The sequence below is a fragment of the Fistularia commersonii genome, chromosome 12 (genome assembly GCF_037954325.1).
Source record: "Fistularia commersonii isolate RoL2024-O1a breed Wild chromosome 12, RoL_Fcom_v1.0, whole genome shotgun sequence".
NCBI classification, from domain to species: Eukaryota; Metazoa; Chordata; class Actinopteri; order Syngnathiformes; family Fistulariidae; genus Fistularia; species Fistularia commersonii.
Genome location: NC_141295.1, coordinates 11143325 through 11163860, shown reverse-complemented (window position 1 = coordinate 11163860; position 20536 = coordinate 11143325). Strand labels below are relative to the sequence as shown.

Genomic DNA, 20536 nt, shown 5'->3' with positions numbered 1-20536 from the left:
TTGAGGGACTGGATAAATCCTGCTCTGTGATGCTGCTGTTGGCTTATTATGACACCTCCTCCCTGTGGTCAGATAGATGCATTACATGGAAACTTCTTTCTCAGTGTAAAATTTATTTGGGGGCATTTAAGGACTCGAAAATAATTAATAAATGCAGATCTACTGAAAGCAAGTCCAGTGTAATAGAATGCTACTTTGCTGCATCTTTAGTGTATTTTAGAGGATATGTTATTCCTAGTGCTAAAAGCTGAAGACATAAAACGTGCATCATTATTATGTCATAATGAAATACATCAGCCATTTGGTTTGATAATAAAATATCCGTGAATGCAGCAAAATGTCAATTAAACTATAAATATTAACAAAAAAACAAAAACAAACTTAAAATCCAGCCTCGGCAATACTTACCGGAATAAGTGGGAAGATTATTGTTCATCGATTGGATGTATTGAGTTAATACATCAATTATATGATTGACGCTCGCTTGAAGTCCATGTAATTTGAATTATTAAATACTATCATAATCTCCACTTTTATTGTTTTATCAGATGAAATACACTCCTTGTGCTTGTAAAGTACAAATATCAATGTTTGAATGGATATCTAGCGACTACAGCATCTACATTGTTTAAGTTAAATTTTTCTATGGGAAGCAGCAATACTAGCAGAAATTACACTTCTATATATGATTTTGTGTGTGCCTAAAATGCAATACTGTATAGTGACCACCCAATCAACATCTTGGCAATTTTCTAGAGTGTAAATTTTGCCAGGGTAAACAGCAATACTGGTAGAAATTAAAATTACTTTTATTAAATATACATATCTAAATTATTTTTATATGTATATGTATATATATACGTACAATTTTTTTATAGTAACCACCCAATTCACCTCTATTAAATGGCAATTTATCTACAATTTCAGATCAACATAATAAAAAACGCAACAGTCATTTTGCTGCATTTTATTGTTACGTTTTGAATTCCAGCGATCATGACACAACACGACACAGGCAAATCTGAATATTAGTGAGGAAAACACCGAAGCTTTGGTTGTACGTCCTTAAGTCTAGTTACCTACCATCAAGATAAAAGTACAGTACTGGTATTGCAAGCTGTACACACGTGCATTGACTCGATACTTTAAAAATTTCCTTTACAGCATATCCAACACCTTGCAGCCGTGAGGCATTCACAAACAGAGAAGAGCGACTGTCCCTCTGGTCCTTTGTCTTGAAATTAAAAACATAAAAAGTGCTGGAGTACATCAGACAGTTTAAAAAACAAAAATCCAGAGGATCATCACGACAACCGAGGGAGAAGCAATTAAAGGTACAGTACTCATTGATGAATCATAAGCTCAATATTCTACAATCAACAGTTATAAGTGCTTCTATTGGAAGTGAGACAGGTAAGCAGCAGCAGAAGGTTGTTTTTACACACAGGACGGAAGTGTGGCCTGGACTCACCTTCCTTAGACCTCAGTCGAATAACTGCGAGTTTCTGAGAAATCAGAAAACGTCTACGGCCCAAGATCCAACTCAAAACACACTAGCCTGCTCATAAATACGCAGTGTAAACACACCTCTGTTCACGGACGTTTTAAATGGCTAGCTTTAGCCCCCAGAGACGATGGGCCGGGTTGGTTTGCGTCCAAGGGTGGTTGGTTTAAAATACAGCAAAACAGCACGAGCATTGAGTGAAAACATTTGCCGTTTACATCGAGAGGGAGTTTGCTTCCTGACGACCCAAACCCTTTGGTATTGGCTAAGGTCACGTTTAGTGTCTAATTAATATGATGTTTTTGTTATTGATGAGCTGAAAAGTAATCAGGGAAATGATGATCCGGACTTCATTGGACTATTTTTGGATAAAAGATGGAAAAATAACCTGCACACATTTCGTAGCCCAATAGCTGTTTTACCGTGTCCATTGTACAAGGTCAAAACATCAGACATTTATATTACCATGAAATCCTTTCTCATTATTAACTCATCTTCGACTCTGAAATTCATATTGGAGTCAGGTCTTCGTACACGTTAAATAATGTCTGCAAAACCGACAAGAAAACTTGCCGTGGAGTACATTAGCTCCCTTAAGGTGCAAATAAACAAAACTTAAAAAGTGTGACATTCCCCATCCGATTCACTTCATTTCAACAAGTCCACGTAAATATCAGTATAAGTTAACAAATCAGTGTGTCGCTACAGTTTACTGGCGATATTGCAACCTCTTCTGTTTCTGCCTTATTGATTGGGAGGCTGGATGGAGCTGGCAGATGTGTTTGAATTACAGTTTACAAGTGAGTTGGTGGAAAATCCCTTCATGCTCCTTATTCATTCATGTTCCGATGAAGCTCAGGACTCTTCATCAGTAGCGCTGGGGGAACGCTCCTGGGAGGAAAGAAGACTTGGATTTTCTATTTGTTTACATTTACTCGTGTCAGAACATTGAATAACGAGAGAAGTAAGACATTCATTCACATGCACACACGGTGACTTACCTCTTCTTGTTCCTCGTCAGAGTCGTCGTCGCTGACAACGGGTTTGGCTCTGGTGCGTCCCGTTCGTCTGACGCGCCCCTTTGCTCGGTCCCCCCCTCTTTCCTTCTTGCCCAGACGGATCTTCACTTTGACGGAACGAGCTACAGGCAAAAGGGCGATCGAGCGTCGTGAGGGAGGGAAACGAAGAGGTGCGAGATGTTATCCAGAACTAGATGATCAGTGAACTGCTTCAGGAATAAGGTTAGAATTCAAGCTGATAAGATGGCAAGAGCACCCTGCCAAACACTTTCATTGTTTCTGCAAAGATCTGATCTTAGTATAGATATTGATATACATTCATAATATCTGTAACACCAATCCATAAGTTGGCGGCCGACAGTTTGTCATCGTATTCACACCCATTGCCAAGACATCGCTGATCCTGCATTCAGGATCAGGATCTGCTGGACAGAGGTGTTCAGAGCCTGGGGGGGCGACGCTGCATCCATTAGATTGGGGGCATTCAATTGGAGGAGGAAATAAGACAGCAATTTTATTTTTCATGATTAATTAATTTTTTGAGGTTTAATGCACAGCAGAGGCAGTTGTTAGCCCTTTATACCACAGTGTAACTCGTCTGATCTCGTCTATTCTTCAGCTTCTTGTGCATCTAAATAACTGGTGCGACTACGATTATCTAGCATTGTTTTGGTGATGCGGGATGTTTCTGATGCCGTGTGTTTCCCCGCTTTATTGCATTTTCACTTGCAAGCTGTGTCTATTTCACAATTGATAAGAGTAATCTGAGGTCTTCTTTGTCACTGGGGCGACTGACCAACCTGGTTTTGAAAAATAATTTCTCACAGCTCTTGCAAAAAGTAAATGGTAGTGAAATTGAATTTATAAAATTTGAATTTGGAAATGTTCACCGTCATTGTGGGTTAAAATCATGAGGCGGAGTTGTTCCATGAATACACGATATTGTGGGGAAAATCATTTACTTAAATCAGGGGTGACAAACAAATTTTTGGTCCGGGGGCCACAACCGGCCTAATTTGATGTCAAGGGGGCCGGACCAGTAAAATCATAGCGGAATTACCTAGAAGTAACACTAAGCCCATATCTTTCCTTTGTTTCAGTGTAGAGGAGAACAAGTAATTATAAAAATCTTTATATGTAATGAACTGTTCCTTTAAAAAATACATGACGAACAACCTGAGATTCATGGAGAAAAGTAAATGCAATTTCAACAACGCTATGTCTCAGCTCTGTCTTCTCAGTTCTCCATGCATTTTGTTGTATTTGATTTGATTTCAGGCAGGGGGGCACAAAATATTGTTCCGAGGGCCACAATTGGCCCGCGGGCCACGAGTCTGAGCCCTCAATACACCAAAGAGTGACCAATGAGACTAAAATTCTGCTCAAGAAGGCGACAAAGCAGCTCAGATGTTCTCTGAGTCGCCACTCTCACTTTCTGACTCTGAGCCTTCGTCCTGCTCATCTTCCTCCTCCTCGCTCTCCTCGCCCTCGCTCTCCTCCTCCTTCTCGATCTTCTGCCTCAAGCTGGTGAACACCGACTGAAGCACGATGGAGTCTTCGTAGATCTGTGAGAGGAAGGAGATGATCGTTGCTGAATAAAGGATGACAGAATACCCACATCTCAGGGATTCATCGAAACATCTACATGGAATTTTTACTTATAATTCAAGTTATGACAGTTAAATAATATCAAAACAACAAATGCTCTCGTTGCTAAAGTTTAGCGGTGTATGGTTTCACTGTTAAGAGATGGAAATGGGTGTCTTTTGTGCGGCTCCTACCAGCGATCCCTCCAGGTTAAAGGTTTGAGCATTTTGGAAAAGCAGCATGACATCTCTCTCCAGATCACCGAGGCTGCGGTAGCGGTGACTTCGAATCCTCTCCTGGAGACGGATCGGGTGATGGAGGTGTTATTCATCAAGTCTCAGCCGCGGTGACAGAAATGCGGAAAAATCTGAACGAACCTTGATCTTCCTGAAGTCCACGGGTTTGCGGATCAGCTCGTAGTACTCAGGGAGCTCTTTTCGGGACGGCAGCTGGATAAACACTTCGCTCAGCTGGCGCCCGCTGGCGCTGCGGTTGACAACGTCACCGAGGTAAGACAAAAAAAAAAAAAACTCAAACATCACTCATTCACAGCTAAACGCTAATTTCGTGCTGATGTTGAAGGAATCGGATTTTTAACCAACATCTTGCATATTCTAAAATTATTCATTTATTCATTCTCTAAGGGGGGGGGGGGGGGTATTTATATGAGCCTATGTCAGCTGTCATTGGGTGAAAGGCAGGTTTCCACTCGATCACAGGGCCACTTACAGAGACAACCATTCACCCACTCATTCACACGTCATACAGAGATATACGATCATTCACTCTCATTCACACATCTGGACAATTTGGGGGTCTTAAATGAACCTCCTGAATGTTTTAGGGGGAGAACCTGCGCAGACATGGGGAGAAAATGCAAACTACACAGAAAGGCCTTCTGTCAGAATTGAATCGGGGACCTTCTTGCTGTTCGGCCAAAGCGCTATATTACAATTTTTTTTTAAATCATCACTTCTATGTGATTTGTAGTTTATTTACATATGTTGGGGTCACTTCACTCTTTTTTCCATTTTATTTTTATTTCACCATTATTCTTAAAATTCATTTTTATTTTATACATTTATAGATATTGGCTATCCGCTCTAGGATACAATATATCCCGTGTGCACTGTAATTGCCTCATCTCTGAGTCTGATTCTGCTCCACCCATTCACTGTCCTCCATCCCTCGCTTCCCTCCCTCCCCTCTCCCCTGTCCTCCCACCCTTACCTTCCCGACAAATTATCGAGGTCACTTCTCGGCCGAAACCCAGAAAAGCTCCCGAACCCGATAGTGTCTCCCCAGCAACACTGAAGCTGCCCGGCTGTCACCGATGTTTTCACACATCTTCAATTACTCCGTCTCTGAATGTCTTGTGCTCTCCAGCATCAAGACATCCACCGCTGTACCGGTTCCACAGTGGGATAACATGTCTGAAAGACTACAGCCCTGTTGCTGTGGTCTGTGGTCATGTAGAGTTTTGAGAGACTCCTGTCCTTCCTAAAACCAATCACCTCTGTGACTTCCAGCTCTGCTTTTTAACTTTTCTTCAATGCCACTGTCTCCAAACCAGACAGTATCGCTGGTCTCACCGCTGTCCTTTCCTTTCATTCTGGCTGATAGTCTTTTATTAACTGCAGCCGTTCCAACCTTCTTGAACCTGGTTCTTGGCCTCTTTTCCACACCTCTCCACTGCTCTGGACTCTTGACCCCAAGTACTTAAAATCCTCCACCTTTTTTTATCTCCACTCCCTGTAACATCACCTGTTCCACTTGGGCCCTTCTCATTCACGCACATATATTCTTGCTGCGGCTAACCTTCACTTCCCTCCTTTCCAAAGTACATCTCCACCTCTCTCTATTTTCCTCCTCCTGTCCCCTGCTCTCACTACAGATCAGTGTCATCTGCAAACATCACGGTTCAGTAAGATTCCTGTCTTGCCTCATCTGTCAGTCTGTCCATCACCACTGCAAACAAGAAGGGACTCAGAGCTGCTCCCTGATGTAGTCCCACATCCATCTTGAACTTCTCTGTCACACTTGCAGCACACCTCGCCGCTGTTTCACAGCTCACAAACTGTACATGTCCTGCACCCGTCTAATACTTCCCAGTTAACAACCTGGGGCTTAACATCCACAAAACAGTGGATTTGGTCATGGACTTCCATGGACACTCCCCCTCATTAACAACTCTGTAGGACCAGTGGACAACAAGGAAAGAGGGGGACCCGTCACACCTAGCTTACTGCTTGTTCACTCACCATTCGCAAAGACACTTACCCTTCTCATTGTGTGTGAAATTGTACAGACTTGCGGGGCACAACCTGTGTTTCTATTGCTAGCTACTGCTTTCTTTTTCTTATAACTTATTCTCTCATCTTCAATTTCCTGCTATAAGGTGTTGTCATACTGTGCCAAATTCCAATGTACATGTACATTTGGCGATTAATGAGATTGTGATTCTGATTTCTGGAAACCATCTGGAAAGCATTGTTCGAAACAGACCTGCTGTTATGACATATAGTCTTCCTCAACAGAATTGCTTTCACTCAGTCACACACATGTACTCCAATTTCAAGACAATAGCGTGATATACATGAAATGCTTTTGTGGTTAGCATTTTCACTGTATAGTTGACTCCCTCCCCATAAACTCAAACCACGATGCTCACTCTCTCTCTCTTTCTCACACACACATACACACACACAAACACACACACATGCTGATAGCAGCAGAACTGCAAGGCATTAACTGGGCCATCGGGAGGAAGTTGGGGGCTCAGTGCTTTGCACAAGGGTACTTCAACATACATACAGGAGCAGAAGAGAATCGAATCGGCAACCCCCGTGTGCGAGAATGGCCTTCCAAGCAAACATGCAGCTTCACTTTAAGACAATTCACACTACCTGTCTTTGTATCTAATCACCGCATCCACAATCTTCTTCATCTTTTTTGTGAGGACGGGGGGATTGGGGGAGAGTTTCTCGGCGGGGGGCCGTCCCCTCTTCCTCTGCCTCTTCGAGTCCTCATCCTTGTCTCCTCGCCCGCGCCCTCCGGAGGACGAGGAGGCCACGGGCAGATCCAGGTCTCGGTCCCGTTTCCTCTTCCGAGTCGTCTTTTTGTGGCGCACCTCTTCTTCCATTTCTTCCAGAGTGCCCTCCTCGATCGCCTAGTGGTGGGAAAGAAACGATTGACACGGACGCCCGCCTTTAAATAAAAGCCCTCTCTGTCTTCCCCTTTATAACGATGAGCTTCAAAACCTTGAGCCACTGCTTCTCCGTCAGTGAGTCGCTGTAGTCCACCTCCTTCCGTTGCCGAGAACCTCTCCCGAACATTTTCTCCTCCTCCTCTTCGCAGGTAAGACGCTCAACCTCGGCATCGTCCTTCATTATCCAGGTGGGCAACTCATCCTCCTCCATCAGGCGAGGTTTACGGCGAGGATTACGCGCCTCCTCGCGGCGCCTATCCAGGTCCATTCGCTGCGATCAAAAAAAGCGGACGAAGCAAAAGGAAAAAAAAAAAAAAAAAAAAAGACGAAGTTCAAAGACGAAGATTTTGGATCCCCGTCGAAAGGGAGCGCCAGGACACTGACCATGAACTGATCGAACTCCTCTTCGCTCCTGGCGATCATCTGATTGACCGTCTCGTCGTCTGGAACCTCATCCTCCTCCTGGATACAGCATACACACATTGGCAAGCAGAGCATAAGAGAGCAAACTCTTCAAAAATTGTGTGTCGCGGGTGCACGCACACACATTCATGCGTAGACACACTTCTTGACCCCAGACCTCATCTTGCTCCTCGTGTTCCAGGATGGCCTGCAAAAAGGCCCTGCGCTCGTGGCTAGAAGACTTCTGGTCAAACATGCCGGCTTGGATGACCTTTTGGTCCACATTGAGTTTGTATTTGGCCGCAGCCAGGATTTTCTCTTCCACGCTGTTGACGGTGCAGAGGCGCAACACGCGCACCTCGTTTTGTTGGCCAATACGGTGGGCTCTGTCCTGGGCCTGCAAGTCCTGGAACGGGAAAAAGATCATTCATAAATACGGGTTGAAGCACTACGACACCTGGATTCTCCTCGAGTTGATTGATTCCTCGTCCGCTTTCTCTGCAACTCTCATTGTAAAATATGATACCTAACATCTCCACGGTTCGGGTGTTTTCGTAAAGAGACCGAAAATATTTGGGGGAATATTTTGCAGCATCGTAGTCGAGATCGATGCTATGGCTCCGTTAGCGAGCATCCAACCTGGTGCGGGTTCCAGTCCGAGTCGAAAATAACCACGGTGTCTGCAGACTGCAGATTGAGACCAAGGCCTCCGGCTCTCGTGCTCAGCAGGAAAATGAAATATTCTGATTCCGGGTCATTGAATGTCTTCAGTAGCATTCCTCTGTCCTCGGCCTTTGTGGTTCCTGACGGGAAAACGGAGGGGGAGGAGATGAAAGAGGAGAGCCGATACCAAAAAAACTTTCCACAGCCCGTGAAACACGTTTACCGTCCAGACGGAGGTACTTGAAGTTGCGGTAGGCAAAGTAGTCCTCCATGATGGTCATGAGCGAGGTCATCTGACAGAAGAGGAGGACTTTATGGTTCGTCGCTCGTAGCTTGGGAAGGATTCGATCCAAAACCTCAAACTTCCCGGATGCCCGATAAAGGTCGGGGCTGATGGAGGAACACGAGGAAGAAGAGGAGAAATCGCATAAGTGTCTGAGTGAGGGTGTGTGTGAGTAGTTGGAGTTTTCACTCACCCCTGGACGATTCCGCCAGAGAAACCCAAATGCTCCGAGAAGGACTCCTGTGAGACATTCAATCTATGTTTTTTAAATATTCCTAAAATATACTGCTCAGAAAAATAAAGGGAACACTTGAACAACACAATATAACTCCAAGTCAATCACACTTCTGTGAAATCATAGTGTCCGCTCAGGAAGCAACACAGATTCATTTTGACTTGTTTTAAGGACATTACATCAAAGTTGGATCAGCCTGGAGTTTGTTTTTACACTTTAATTTTGAGTGTGATTCCTAATCCAGACCTCCATGGGTTGATACAATTGATTTCCATTGATCATTTTTGTGTGATTTTGTTGTCAGCACATTCAACTGTGTAAAGAGCAAAGTATTTCATAAGAATATTTCATTCATTTGGAACTAGGATGTGTTTTTTAAGTGTTCCCTTTATTTTTTTGAGCAGTGTATATACGATCAAACTAGCACCCCCTTGCTTCTAGTACCTCAATCTGCTGGAACATGTACGGGTGATTGCAGATCTTCCTCAGCTGCATGATGGTGTTCATCAGTGTTTTGGTTCCTCCTTTGCCCTGTAAAACACAGGAGTCCATGGCATCAACTTGGAAATGGATTGACCCAAAAGGATTAAGCCATTTATAGGGTTTCTGCAGGGATCAGCAAATCTAATTTAATGGTTTTTAATGCCCCTTTATATGCCATTTTAAACAAATTTAATGGGCATGTCCAACGGCAGATACGTTTATTTTCAATAAAGTTGTTCATTTACATCTGGAATAGGTTTTTCACAGTAGCAGATACTTACATATGACCTTCTGAGTGACAATGGAACCGAAAAAATCACATGGATTTAACTTTGTGTTTAATTATTAGTGTTAGTTTGTTTCCTTTTTTGCTCCATCTCCGGTGTTGTATCTTAATGCATTCAGAACACAGTCCATAACCAATAGCAAGGGTCCCGCTCGTCAACCATTGCAGATCATCAAACTATTCCTATCCAAAAATTTGAATGTTACATAGCCTGATCAAAATAAATTGAATGTTGTTTTTACACTTGAATGTTTTTATATTTTTAATGTTGCTGGATATTGAATTTAATGCTATTTCAGGGCACACATTTTTGCAAAATCTATCTAATGACTTTTAATGTCATTAGCTATTTCAACCCCCATAACCCCCAAAATCTGTCACACCCTTGCTTGCGTGATCTAGTTCTTGTTTTCAAATCGATCAATAACGAAACGACTGTGACTTTCCCAATTGCAACCATTTAAATCCATTGTTTTGGAAAAAAAAGACCAGCTTTCTATCTCTCACGCCTTGCGTTTGGTCGTGGGTGAACGTTGGGTTTCTGTAAATCGTTTTAAAGTGTGGTCCGGACCTGGAAAGCGTCACAAAACGATCTTGTTTAGCGATTTAGCACAATAATAATTCTTCAGATTTAATTTTTGAAAGACTGCAGCTCTTCCGTTCATTTTGAGCTGCTCAGACCTCGGTGAAGATGCCGCGTAGCCCCACCTTCTTGTCTTTCTCCGATCCATCGGTCAGCAGGACCCCCTTGGCCTGCATGTGTCTGTACAGCACCCTCTGAAGGGACGACATGTCGCACTTGATGACGTATTCCACCTGAGGGAAAGAACAGACATGTGGGAATAACAACACTATATGCCAATAATAGAGATTTTGCCCGATCGCCATTTTTATCTTGGTGTATCTGCCCGAGAAGATGCCGCGTGTATTAACTGAAAAATAGATCGTGCCTTCTCCGGAAGCTGAGCCTCGACTTCCTTCTTCAGCCTGCGTAACAGGAACGGACGGAGCACTTTGTGGAGACGCCGGATGATCAAGATGGTCTCCTCTTCGTTTAGATCCACCTGGAGAGGGAAGAAGAACATGAAAACGCTTGGCGGAAGACCGGAGATCACGTGAAGAGTACAAAAACTCAACGGCACCCGTCGTACCTTCTCTCCAGTCATGGCGAAAGGGGCATTGAACCACTGCTCAAAGGTGCTGCAGCTCTTGAAGATGGTGGGCAGGAGGAAGTTGAGCAGCGCCCAGAGCTCGGGCAGCTTGTTCTGCAGCGGCGTCCCCGTCAGTAGGACCCGACGCGGGGCCAGGTAGTGCGTGTTCAGGACCTGGGTCAGCTTACAGTGGTGATTCTTCATCCGGTGACCCTCGTCCACGATCATGTACTTCCAGCGGATCTGGATCGGGGGTCGGAAGATGAAGGGAGAAGAAGGGGAGCCGGATAGGTGAGGTAAGGAAAGGAAAGGAAAAGGAGCACATCTGGATAAAACCACCATTGCGCCGCCTCGTCGCTCAAACCCATCCAAACAAACCAAAAAACAGAATAGTGAACATATGGAGGATCTCTTGCCCGGTCTGTCCTCATGAGCCTGTCTGGCTCCATCCCAAGCCAAAGCCTGGCGGCACCACATGGGTAGGATGGTGGGGAGGGGGTTAGGGAGACTCCCGCCTGCTCTACAACACCCACCTGGCAGCACTGTCAGGAAGGCTATATGACTACAGAGTGCATAGCAGCATGATGGCCACAGAGGACAGAGGGAGCGGCAGTGAACAGGCGGTGTCAGTGTGTGGCAGCATCTAGGAGAAAGCACTGAGACGCAGCACATGGGGGAAGTCAGATTGGCTGGAGCAAACACTTTTAGAGGGCTATGGGCTTTGAGAAACAAAAACAACACCCCAAAAATAAACCCTCAGGTAAAATGAAAAGGAATATCAAGGAAAGTGGAAGTGATTTTTTTTTTTTTTTTTGCCTTGGTTTGTGTCTGGACCCTAAATCCCACCTTCGCCAGAACTTGTTTGTCTTTGATGATGTACTCATAGGTGGTGAGCAAAACATTAAACTTTCCACTGCGCAACTGGGGAACAAAGGCTCTTCTAGCAGCGGGAGACCCCTGCAAGCGAAAAGGTAAATAGTTTTAAAAAAGAAAAAAAAAAAAAACATAGCAAGCATATTCTTGCTGTAAGTGCTTGCGCACAGCTGAGTTAGAATCGCTTAAAGGCGCTCGAAAGCCATAACTCACCTTGTATGACACTTTCACGACAGTGGGTGCCCACTTGTCGAACTCGTACACCCAGTTGGAAAGGGTCCTGGAAATCAGTAAACAACAGGATTTGCTTATATTCTCCGCATATTGTGGTAAAAACCTTTGGTGTTAAAATGCGTTCGCGTGAAATGTCGGAGCTCACGAGAGGGGCACTATGATGAGGTAGGGTCCATTGAGCCTTTTGTGCTCCATGAGGTACGTGATGAGCGCGATGGTCTGGATGGTTTTCCCCAAACCCATTTCATCTGCCAGGATCCCGTTCAGGTTGTTGTTGTAGAGGGAGACCAGCCACTCCAGACCCTTGATCTGCCACACAACCAGATTTAACAGAATTAATAAGTGAATGGTTGCATGCATCTCTATAATGTCTGAATGAGTGAGTGAATGGCTGTATGTCTCTGTGCGAAATATGAATGAGTGAATGACTGATTGCATGTCCAGTGCGGCTTATTTATGTTTTTTTTTTCTTTTAAAAATGACTAGGTGGGGCCTATATACCGGTATATATACAGTTTGTGAAGAGTGAATGAGAGAGTGATAAGCAATACAGATAGTCAATGAATAAACAAAATAACAAACAGTGGGCTGACCTGTTTATTAAAACCAGTTTTACGGGTCTGGCATAAAAGTGAATTGTTAAAATTTTTCCAAGACTTTTTGTTCGTCGAATAAAGAGAAGACGCCTCGGGAGAAGGAGCACACACAGAACTAGGGATTGATTTGTTTAGGTTCTTTCGAGAGAACCTGGGATCATCTATCAGATTTAATAATAGGTTAAGATCAGACAGATTAAAACGCTCTGCTGCCATCTTACAGCTTTCCTTCTCCCGAACAGTCAAAATCCAACAACCCACATAATCATCACGTTGAAAAGAAAAGATGAGCTCGGCCCACCTGATACTGTTTGAGCTGTCCGTTTATCAGCAGTGTGGACTGTTTCTCCACCTTCTCGGTGACGGCATGAGCCACCGAGTAGTAGGACTGGAGCCCGCGGGCGAACGCGGCGCCGCTGTACTCATCGTCGACGTCCTGTTTGGCGTTCCTGCGAGGAGGGAAGGGGGAGACGCATAAATTTACCTCGCCTTGCCACGGTTGGCGTTTACCAGTAGAGGCTCAAGACGCGTACTTACTCGATGATGTGTCGGACGTCCACCTCCGACACGTCTTCGCTGTCGGGGTCGGTGATCTTCTTCTTCTCCTCAACCGGAGCCGCCGAAGGCTGGGGCTCTTCCTCCTCCTCCTGCGGCGTGACGATAAAAACGGATTGGTGCGCGACAAAGGAGTATATCACGCAATAATTTTATATCGCACGGGGGGGAAGCTCACCTCTTCCTCTTCTTCCTCTTCACTGTCTTCGCTGTCTGAGCGGGGAGCCACCTCATAACTAGATGAAGAGACATACATGCACAGATTTTAATTCTTCGATATCTTCTTTTATTTATCCTCAGCTGCTGGAGTTAATAAGACCTTGTATCTAAACCAGGAAATGAAAATAATAATAATGAATAATGAGTTCCAAGCAGGGCAGCTCTAACCAACTGTTTTTCAAAGGTTTTCATGATTCCACCTTAGATGAGTTTTGTTTAAATTACAAACTTAAATCAAATTTAAATTAAAAATGAAGAAAGTTTTTTTTTTTAGCAGTCAGCTACTGAATCATGATAAGATAACATAGACTTTTGACTATAACTCAATTGTCACAGCAGCATTACAGGGTAGAAATTTGTGCAAAAAGTTATAATAGAAAGAAGATGCTAATAAAGGATATAGCAGATACACACACACACGTGCACGAACACACGCACGCACGCGCGCACACACACACACACACGTATATAATACAAAACAAAATAAAAGAAATGCCTTGTGTTTGGAATGGCTATAGAAATAACAGATGTACAGTAGGAAATGTTGGTAGCACAAATGAAAGGATAAGTAAGATGTCATGGAGAATATAAGAATCTAAATCGAAATCGAAATATTGCACAAATGAGAGTGGTAAGTAAAGCTGGAGTTAGTGGGGTAGTGCAAAAATAATATTTTTGTGATGCCCGTAAGCAGTATCAACACCATGTTACATTCACGAAAAGGCTTAGCTCATATTAAATAGTCCCTAGTCCTTGTCATTTGCAGAGTGACATCTGCAGGTCCTCTCCTTTTTTTTTAGAAGGGAATGGCATGTTTTCCACAGTCAAAATTAAATAAAAATAGATCTACAGACACAATAGACTACGGACAAGGTGAGCCCTCCCTCTCTCCGTTAGGTCTCACCCGGGATTCATCTCCAGCCAGGTCTCCAGCTGTCCAGCTTTGGGGGCGTCTACACCGGTCAAGATGTTTCCGCTGTCCACGTGGATGACCTTCACCGGCAGGTCGCTCATCTGACTTGTCTCATCCAGAGGCTGCAGTGGGAGATGCAAGGCGCCCGTTAGTGTTCCCGTCTGACTGATTTTGCTCTTGTTGTGAAGTCGTGACGTTAAATCATACAGACGGCATTACATGATATCTCGAAGACTTATAATAGCAAAGATCTGAAAAATGTGTTCTCACCTCTCCGTCAGGCCCCAGGGCCGGAGTCTGTCCCTCTGCACTCTCCAACTGCAACACAAATCACAGCTCGAGTGCTGGAGTCACTACTGGAACAAAGGTAACTTCAGTTGTGGACACACGATGAAGCTATGGGGAAGCGTAGCGGAAACTAGACTCAGGGCAGAGGTGAGCATTTGTGAACAGCAGTACGACAGATGCAGCATTTGCTTTGAGAATGTTGAGGGAGAGGTAAACAGAAGGTCCAAGGTACCGTCTGAGGAATGCTTGGGTTTTTGGAACGGTTGCAGGTCATGCGTTGAGAACTGTGAAACAGCGGTGAAGTGTGAAAGAAGTGTGACAAGGGAGTTCTAAGCGGAGGTGGGAGCACATCGCAGATCAGTTCTGGACCCTTTTTTGTTCGCAGTGATGACGGAAAGGCTGACAAATGAGCTGAAACTGGACTCTCCACAGGCTATGTTATGATGTTTGCAGATGACGCTGTGATCTATAGTGAGAGCAGGAAGCAGATGTGGGTAAAAATCTAGAGGTATGCTCTGGAAAGGAGGTTTGACGCTGGGTGCTGAGGTTGGAATTGCCCGGCAGGAGGCCAAGGAGGAGACCTGAGAGATTTACGGAGGGAGTGGAAGATGGTTGCTGACGTGAGAGAAGAGGATGGGGTTAGACGGAGCCAGGTGATTGGCTGTAGCGACCACCGGAGGGAGTGACCGAAAGGAAAAGAAAAACTTCTACTGTTCACAGAATATCTCCCATAAATTAAAAATATCTATTCTGCTGTACACACCCTCTTCTTCTTCTTTTTCTTCTTTTTCTTTTCCTTGAGGGCCTGCGCCGCCTTGTGAGCTCTGACCAGTTCAGTCAGATTGGCGACGTACTCGTCAGTTTGCTGCAAGAGATAAGCCAGGCGCTTGTCCTTCTTCTGGTCAATCAGTTTACGGTAACCCTCCTCATCCTCAGCCTGAGAAGACACACACACACACACACACACACACACACACACACACACACACATAAACCAATGGAGTCTCCAAAGAGCTGATTGCATGTTTTTGACTGTGTGAGGAAACCCACGCAGACACGAGGAGAACATGCAAACTCTGCAGGGAAAGGCCTCCCTGTTCGGCATTGACCCAGACCCTTCTTGCTGCGAAGCGGAAGAGCTATCATGCCGCCTAGTACACATATATAAATTGTAAATAGTCGGATAAAACTTAAACTGAAAGGCGTGTGTGTTCTCACCATTAGCCTCCTCATCCTCTCCTTCTCAATGCGCTCGTTCTCTTTCTTCTGCTCCCGCTCCGTGTTGGCGTGGTATGTCGCCACGGCTTTGGTGAGCTTCTGTAGTTTGCCCGTGATGGACCGATGGTACTCCTTGAAGTCTTTGGCGTGCTGAAGGATGCTATTGAGATATTCCTACCATTCGAAGTTGGAGCACGTGTGGAAGACGGGGGACAGGGAAGAGTGAAAATCAATCATCGATATCAGCGATTGGTGTAGATGACGCTGCCGCTGCGTTCCTTCCCCACCTGGTGCTTCTGCCTGCGTTTGCGCTCTTGCTCGATTTTCTGCTGCTTCTCCAGTTTCTCCGTGATGCGGGCCTCCCGCAGGCTCTGGCGCTTGCTCCTCTTGTAGGCCTTGGCGTCCAGCGCGGTCTCCAGAGCTGTGTCACGCCGCATGCAGACCACCACTTCCTGGCGCAGCTGTGGAGAAACGCGAGTCATTAAGATCTCCCTCGTGCGGCGTGAAAAGTGGGAATGTCATGCGTTACACACCTGTCTCTGGAAATTGAGTAGTCGGAGGGCTTTGAGCTCGATTGTAGCCTTGGTGCGTAAGTCGCCGGCCAAAGAGCCCGGCAGGTTCTCCAGCTCGGCGATGCGATGCGTGATACGAGCCTGTAACCTGAAGGAGCATCCCCTAGAGCGTTTACAATGTGCGCTAACCCGCTCATATTTATTAAACAATTTTGGTAGATGGTACCGATTCAAGTCGTTGCCCCTCTACCAAGTCAGAAACCCCCAAAGCAAATGGCAAACCGTACAGACTGATCGTCAGAGCCGGGATGACTACATGAAATGGCAAAACCCGCTTCCCCCGCGCCACCCAAGTACCTGTACTCCCTCTCCTGCAGTATCTCCACCGGGTCGAGGCCACAGGGCTTCTGGATGGGGGTGATGCGGTTCTGCTTGGCGTGGTAAGGCATCATGGCGGGGGGTTGCGTCGGCTGGCCCGGGGACTGGGTCTGGGGAGGCATGACCGGAGAGGCTGCCGGGGGGACGGAAGGGGGTGCGGGGGAGGGTCGGCCAGTTGGTTGGGGGGGGATTAACTTCTGGGGGGCGTTGGAAGGGGCTGCTGCGTTCACCATCGGGCCTTGAAAGGAGTGGGGAACATGAATAAAAGTTAAAAAAGTACTGTGCGATACGATTTAGGCATAAAAGGAGAGCATTTACTTTCAGGCCAAGACTTGGGAGGTCCATTGGGGTTTTGTCCTTGCATCCCGGCAGGGGTCCCCGAAGGGCCGGGTGGAGGCATGTTGGGGCCCATCATTCCTGAGAAAAATAAGAAAAAAATGTTATTCAAAGGATGAGTTGGTCTATGACGGTAGTTGTGATTATCTGCAGATACGAACAACATTATTTTCTGCAACCCTCACCAAAACTGCTGGGATTGATTTACCATGAGCTCGACTGTAGCCTGATCCCATCGGCCCCGGCGGCCCGACTCCGGCGCCCGGACCCAGGCTGGACATGGACTGCTGCTGCTGCATCCCGGGCATCGGTCTTTTCCCCTGGACCGCCATCTGGAGGTGGTCCGGGAGGGGTTGCCCCCGAGCCAGCATCTTATACGCCATGATCTGAGCTCTGAGTTGGTGCAACTGGTTCTGGTTGAAAGGCGTGGGACCACCGGGTCCACCTGGAACTCCCGGGCCACCAGTAGGGCCGCTAGATTCAAGGCCGGACCCAAGGCTAGGGACAGTGGGCCCCAGGCTGGGACCGGGGCTCGGTCCGGGGCCGGAGCCACCCTGAGCACCGGGACGGTTGTTGGGACCCAGCGTGTGCTGGTCTGCGCTGGGGCCTTCTAGAGGTGTGGAGCTGGAACTCGGACCGACGGATGACGACGACGACGAAGACGACGGGATCAGCGGACCAGAGGGAGGTCCATTTGAAGGTACTGGACTGGAATGGTCAGAACCACCTAATGGAGAGTGGTAACCTGGAGGCCACAAGAGACAGGGAGGTGTAGCTTCAAACACAACCTGCAAAATTCTAGCCATGATCACAGTTTTTGGAAGACCGTCCGAGCTGTCATTGGGCGAAAGACAGGGTTCAACCTGGAACGATCACTAGTCCCAGGGGCCGTATATAGAGTAGAAACATACAGCCGTTCACAGTCTCATACACCCGTCATATAAAGGAATACAACCATTCACCGTCATTCACACGTCAATTAAAGACATAAAACAATTCAATCTCTCATTCACACATTTTTTTAGTGACATAGCACCAATCACTCTCTCGTTCACATGTAATAAAATGACATACAACAATTCATTCTGTCATTCAAGCATTATATAGAGACATATAGGGGATTAGAACGGTTGTCTTTGGAACCGAACGTGCCGGCTTCGATTCCCAGCGCTCCTCCTCGCCTATCGGAGTGCCGTTGAGCAAGGCACTGAACCCCTAACTGCTCCTCTGGCTCTGCTCAGTAGCTGCCTTCTGCTCATGGGTCATCCGTGATGGGTTAAATGCAGCAGTTCAATTTTGCTGGTGTCGTGCTAAAAAAAAGGTCTTTCTATGCGACCATTCACTCTCATTCACACGTCATATGGAGACGGACAACCTTTCACTTTCTCATACGCACGTCATATCGAGACAAATAACCATTCACCTCGTCCTTCACATCCGGGCAATGCAGGGTCTCCGATGAACATCCTGCATGATTTTGGACTGCGGGAGGAAACCGGAGAACCCGGAGGAGACCCACAAAGACACCCGAGAGAACATCCAAACTCCACACAGAAAGGCCCCCCTGTCAGAATTGAGTCAGGGACCTTCTCGCTGACATACACAGATCCAACTGTTTCCTAAAAACTATCATGACGGACAGCTTTGAAATGAAATCTAATAAATTCAGTTAGCAGTGATGCAGGGGAGGAGGCTATGCGGGAAGGGGAGACGGCGATAAAGTCAAGGGCGTGACGCCTTCGACCGCATTCACAGGGTTTGCCCACCTTGAGAGTGTTGATCCAAGGGGCTGGGGGGCGGACCCATCCCGCTGTGCCCACCCTGCCTCATAGACAAACTTTTCATCTGACTGAAGCGGCTTTCCTCGCTCATGCTCTTGTCATGTGTGCCCTCCATAGGCTGAGACAGAGGGGGAAAAAAAAAACAAAACATGAGAGAAATCACAGATATTATTCTGAAGATACAAAAAACACGATTTTACCTGTTTGAATAATTAAACGTGGCTAAACGGTGGATTTAAAATACCAAGTCTCCCCTAATGATGAGGATGAATAGGGTCGATGTATGAAATGTAGACATAGAAATTAACACGTGTAGAAAGCTTATTCAGAAATAAAATAAATATAAAACAACAGTGGGAATGCTTGTAAACTGCTTATTGTTAATACAACACATGCATTTTATTATCTTCTCAATTTCTAAAATGGGATACTGTGAGACAGGTCACTGAGGTTAAAGTTGTTTTTGGATTTTTGAACAATCAAGGTTTTTCTTATCTATTTCAATTTTAATCTTATGTATATATATTGTTTATTCATAGATAAAATGAAAAAATGCATCTCCACTGATATTTTGTTTTTGGACTTTTATATGATCAAGGCTTTCTTGTCACTCATGTTTAAAGCCTATGCGTATATATATTTTTGTTTCTTCATCATCAAATAAAATGCATATCTGCTGGTACCTTGTGCAGGGGGTGCATGGTGTCCTGGCTGTATCCAGACGGTCCGGGCTGGGAGTGTCCAGAGGACGGAGGGCCCGGGCTGGGGCCCATCATGCTGTGCGAGGAGCCCGGAGAGGGACCGGGGCTGGGGCCTAGCATGGCCCCGGGTGAGGGGCCCGGACCGGGAGAAGGACCCGGTCGGGGGGTTCCTCCCATGGGGGGGTCCGGTGTTGACATCTCCCCGGATCTCCTGCTCCTGGTTGAGCAGCGGGGATCTGGAGGGGTCGAAGCAGGACAATAAAATAATTAGTGCAAACCTCTGGATGGAGGCGAATGGAAATATGCAAATTCTTTCCAGATGTGCGTGCAGCGATCGGGTTGCTGTGACAACGGAGCTGCACATCTGCGCACACCCCACCCCTCCCCCGGTGCAGCGGCTGCAGGATCCTTTCGTAGGATGCGACTGGATTTTGAATAAACACCTGACAGATGTGGACGCTCTCCCGCTGCGCTGCGCCAAGACGCACCCCCGCCACACACACACACACACACACACACACACACCCTCCTTTGCGTGCACTTTGCAATTCGAGCTGCAAGGGGCTGGTGGGGGTGGGGATGCGGGGGGGGAGTTCTCACCCACTGAACTTGAAACTGGAGGAGGAGGGAGGGGAATCGGGGTGGGGGGGTCGGGCTAAATTGTGCACAATGGCCATTGGAAAAAATCTCCTCTCTCCGGGAAGGGTGTCTTGTAAAGGATATTCAAAAAAATCAGGAGCGGGAGGAGGGAGCGGAGGGGGGGGGGGGAATGGCGGACTGTATGCGAGCGACCTACCCGCATCACCAGGACGGGCAGCCGCGGGTGAAGCCTCCCCTCCCCCCGCCTTGCCCCCCCTTACATTCGGGGCGATACGCGAAGATGCAGCACCGTCGTCGCGATTCGGTCTCCAGTACTCACCCTGTTCGCGATCTGCCTGCGAGCGTGGATTTGTCTCACCGACGTGGCTCGAGCGCCCCCCTCCACCTCCGCGGCTATGACCGAATGTCTAGTCACGGCCGGCCCCACCGCGCATGCGCCAAGTGACAGCGACGCTCCCGAACCGAAATGCACATCCAACTAGAATAACAATAATAGATTTACAACTAGAGT

At 46.4% G+C, this 20536-nt stretch overlaps 1 protein-coding gene across 2 annotated transcripts; it reads right to left on the bottom strand.

Moving 5' to 3' along the window:
- Positions 1–952: 952 nt before the first annotated feature.
- Positions 953–20443, bottom strand: smarca4b (SWI/SNF related BAF chromatin remodeling complex subunit ATPase 4b). Of its 2 annotated transcripts, none has more exons than XM_086157040.1 (34): positions 20345–20443; positions 19408–19661; positions 18710–18842; positions 17152–17688; positions 16926–17024; positions 16587–16845; positions 16251–16377; positions 16005–16178; positions 15718–15891; positions 15263–15436; positions 14482–14529; positions 14203–14333; positions 13258–13315; positions 13062–13171; positions 12826–12973; positions 12074–12237; positions 11908–11974; positions 11668–11778; positions 10822–11064; positions 10621–10734; positions 10379–10486; positions 9346–9432; positions 8860–8906; positions 8607–8773; positions 8360–8523; positions 7866–8126; positions 7703–7780; positions 7371–7589; positions 7017–7279; positions 4488–4596; positions 4305–4406; positions 3956–4088; positions 2506–2645; positions 953–2395 (listed from the first exon to the last, which is right to left on the bottom strand). In XM_086157040.1, exons 2-34 carry the CDS (start codon positions 19621–19623, stop codon positions 2360–2362), a joined length of 5001 nt encoding a protein of 1666 aa, XP_086013166.1. In that variant the 5' UTR covers positions 19624–19661; positions 20345–20443; the 3' UTR covers positions 953–2359. The 2 variants fall into 2 exon arrangements, with proteins under 2 accessions (XP_086013166.1, XP_086013167.1); XM_086157041.1 differs by having other exon boundaries at positions 7899–8126.
- Positions 20444–20536: the final 93 nt, after the last annotated feature.